At 49.9% G+C, this 3,862-nt stretch overlaps 1 protein-coding gene across 1 annotated transcript in view; it reads left to right on the forward strand.

The window, feature by feature from the left end:
- Positions 1–25: 25 nt before the first annotated feature.
- Positions 26–3,862, forward strand: part of RGL3 (ral guanine nucleotide dissociation stimulator like 3) — a 14,878-nt gene continuing 11,041 nt past the window's right edge. The window contains 4 exon segments of the mRNA XM_014446871.2: positions 26–54; positions 275–523; positions 684–737; positions 851–1,065. Coding sequence (XP_014302357.2) covers positions 26–54; positions 275–523; positions 684–737; positions 851–1,065 — 547 coding nt within the window.

A 3,862-nucleotide genomic window follows, 5' to 3' on the forward strand; every position in this document is an offset into this window, starting at 1 on the left:
AGGGTTGGTCTCTAGGATTCAGCTAATGCAAATTAGCCTGGGGCGTTGGTTATTGTAAAACGGCGCCCAGTGAAGCGGAGCTGGAGAGCTGAGAGCAACCTAGGGGCGGAGCAGCGGCCAGGGCCCGGGCGGCCAGCGGTGTCCAGCTCATTTGTACGAGGTGCAGGGTAACTCTAGGGGCCAGATTCCGAGGAGTGGGCGGGGTCAGATGCAAGAAAGCTGCTAGCAACGGGTGTGGCTGGAAAAGGGGTGCTCCAGGGGCCGCTCCTCTGAGGCATCATCACCCCTCTGCCTCGCAGGCCCCCGGCCGCCATGCCAGCACCTTCCTCCATTACCGCACCAGCAAGGTGCGGATGTTGAGGGCGGCGCACCTGGAGCGGCTGGTGCGGGAGCTGGTGTCTGTGGACTGTGAGCAGGACCCGGGCTTCGTCCCTGCCTTCCTGGCCACCCACCAGGCCTTCGTGCCCACCGCTCGGGTTTTGGGCCTTCTCCTGCCACCACCTCCGCCGCCCCTGCCGCCCTGGTCAGTACCAATGGCGAAACCTCCACGTTCCCACCCCAGACCCTCACTGGGCCCTCCCTCGGGTTTAGAATCAGGAAATCCCCCCACCTCAGAACCCTTCTCCTAAGCATCCCCCCTCTTCCCGACACCCTTCTTCACCTGACTGGGGGGCTCCTTCCAGGGTAGAGATCAAGAAGACAGAGGGACAAGATCTGAGCTTCAACAAGAACCTGAGGTTGGTTTCCCACATGGGTAGCTGTGGAAGGTCCTAGAGGTCAAAGGACGGATCTGAGGTGTGGGGGCTGCAGAGCTCCCAGCTGGCCTCTGAGGCCTTGCCCCTCTGGCCAGGGCTGTGGTGTCTGTGCTGGGCTCCTGGCTGCGGGACCACCCTCAGGACTTCTGGGACCCCCCTGCCCACTCAGACCTGGGCAGAGTCCGAACCTTTCTGGGCTGGGCTGCCCCACTGGGGGCTGAGGCCCTGGAAGCAGAGAAGCTGCTGAGAGACTTCCTGGAGGAGGCTGAGCAAGAGCAGGAAGAGGAGGAGCAGCCCCAGGCTTCGGCAGGTGAGGGGTTTGGGGCAAGGATAGTGTCCTGAGCAGAGTAGGCCTTTCCTGATTCATACCTCCCCCAGGGGGCTCCTCCCCTCAGGGAGCTACAGATCTTAGGCAAGGTTCTTTTTCTTTGTTTAAAGAATATATTTTTACTAGAGGCCCAGTGCACAACATTCATGCACTTGGGCGGGGGCGGGGGGAGGGCTCCTTTAGCCCGGCCCGCCCCCTTTCGCAGTCCTGGAGCCCTCAGGGGATGTCCAACTGACCCCTTAGGCCCAGGAGCAGGCCTAAGCCACAGTTGGACATCCCTGGACATCCTTAGCGCTGATGGGGAGGCGGGCTGCTCCCCTCGCCCGCCCACCATCCGGCTTCTGGCTGAGCGGTGGGAGTGCACTGACCACCAGGGGGCAGCTCCTGCACAACCAGTTGTCTCTGTTTGGTCTATTTGCATATTACCCTTTTATTATGTAGGATTGATTTCAGAGAGGAAGGGAGAGGAAGAGAATCATTGATCAGCTGCCTCCTGCATGCCCCCCACTGGGATTCAGCCCACAACCCAGGCATGTGCCCTGACTGGGAATCAAACCATGACCTCCTGGTTCATAGGTCGACACTCAACCACTGAGAAACACCAGCCAAGCTTTTATTCTTTATTTTTAAAAAATATGTTTTTATTGCTTTTTAGAGAGAGAGGAAGGGAGAGGGATAGAGAGATAGAATCATTGGTTGGCTGCCTCCTGCACACCCCCTACTGGGGATTGAGCCCACAACCTGGGCGTGTGTACTGGCCTGGAATCAACTGTGAACTCTTGGTTCATGGGTTGATGCTCAACCACTGAGCCACACTGGCTGGGCTAAACAAGGTTCTTAATCTTGTCTGAGCTTTAGTTTCCTAACCTATAAAATGAGGAAAATACCCTGGCACTTATCTAGCAGCTCCCTCCCCCTTCTATCCTAACTACAAAGATGCTCCATCATTGGTTCAGAATGCCCTGCATTTTAACTACAAATCATTCCATTACTACTTACCTTAGGAGCCACAGAAATCTGGATTCAAATCCCAGTCCTGCCATTTGCTGACTGTGTGACCTTGGATAAGTCACTTCACTTCTATGAACCTCAGTTTCCCTACCTGTGAAATGGGGGCGATAACAGAACTTACCTGATTGCCTCTTCATTCATTTAGCTGATAGTTAGCCACTGGCCTCTATGCACATAACAGTGGCAGGAGCTCTCAGTTCCCTGGGGAAGACAATCAGTAGACAAGTAAACATACAAACAACGAGGGCCTGGCAAAGAGTAATACTTTCATTATTATTGTTATCAATGATTCTTACTTATTAGGATGTACCACTTATAATGAAATATGTACAAGAAGCCATACTGATATTTTCTTGTATAGTAGGGGTCAGCAAACTGTCTGGTCTTTTATAGAAAAATCTACCAACTTCTGATGTAGAGAGCTTTCGGGGGCAGGAGGGAAAAAGATCCATATACTTCATTCAAGTCTTTGTTCAGTTGTCACCTTTTCAGACATGCCTTCTCTGATCCCCTCCCAACAAATTTATTCTCCCACGCTGTGCCCTTTGAACCTGCCTTATTTTTCTGCATAGTGCTCATTGGTTTTGTCCCCACCTCTGTCCCCAGGGGCAGGAACAATGCAGATTTGTTGACTGAATAATTATATATCCTACTTATAAAGTATCATCTTTCACCCATCTGTGTTCCATCTGATCCCTATCACGAAGCATCTGTATCCCTAATCCCCATCCTGTAATCCTCCGGTAATGGCCACATTTCTCTCCTCCTTACAAAGTAGCAACCCCTTCTCCCTCCTGATGAAACACTCAGTTATTTATATACAGGGCTGGGCAAAAGTAGGTTTACAGCTGTGAGTTCATGAAACATGGAGTTTATTCTTGTGTTATTAATTATTGTATTATTTTCCATATGAACAGCTGTAAGCCTACTTTTGCCACACCCTGTATATCTTATTCTTCCATCTTCTGGTTATTAAGTGTTTTTCTTCCTCTGCTCTCAAGATTTCACCAGCTGCCTTAGCCGGTTTGGCTCAACTGATAGAGTGTCAGCCCTCGGACTGAGGGGTCCTGGGTTTGATTCTAGTCAAGGGCAATTGCCTTAGTTGCAGGCTCAATCCCCAACCAGGTCGGGAATTGGGGGTCAGGAGTTGAGGCTCCTGTGGGAGTTGACTGGTCGATGTGTCTCTCTCGCATTGATGTTTCTCTCTTCCCCTCCCTTCCATTCTCTCTTTAAAAAATCAATGGAAGAAATATCCTCAGGTGAGGATTAACCAAAATAAAAAATATATAACCTTCATGCCCACAATCATTTCCAACAAAAGCAGCAATAATTACTTAATATCAAAACATGGCCAGTCTGTAGTCAAATCCCCGTGTTTGTCCCTACATTGTCTTTTTTACAGTTGTTTCTGTAAAACCCAAAGATCCATTTAAGGCAGTCAGTTGTGTTTCTTGGGTCTCTTTTGGTCTATGACAGGCCCCCTTTGCCTTTCATGTAATGACAATAGGGAAAAAATGGGTCATTTGTCCTGAGCAGTGTCTCACATTCTTCTGCATTTGCCTGTTTGCTTTCCCGTGGTGACATGTGGTATGTTCCTCTATCCCCCATATTTGCTATAAGATCTGAAGGTTTGATTAGATATACGTGCAATTTTTTCCCCAATGCCACTTAAAATATATATACATACATACTCTTGCTTTTATATATATGTGTGTATATATATGTGTGTGTGTGTGTGTGTGTATGTATATATATGTGTGTGTGTGTG

Source organism: Myotis lucifugus, unplaced genomic scaffold (assembly GCF_000147115.1).
Source record: "Myotis lucifugus unplaced genomic scaffold, Myoluc2.0 scaffold_583, whole genome shotgun sequence".
In the NCBI taxonomy this organism is placed as follows: domain Eukaryota; kingdom Metazoa; phylum Chordata; class Mammalia; order Chiroptera; family Vespertilionidae; genus Myotis; species Myotis lucifugus.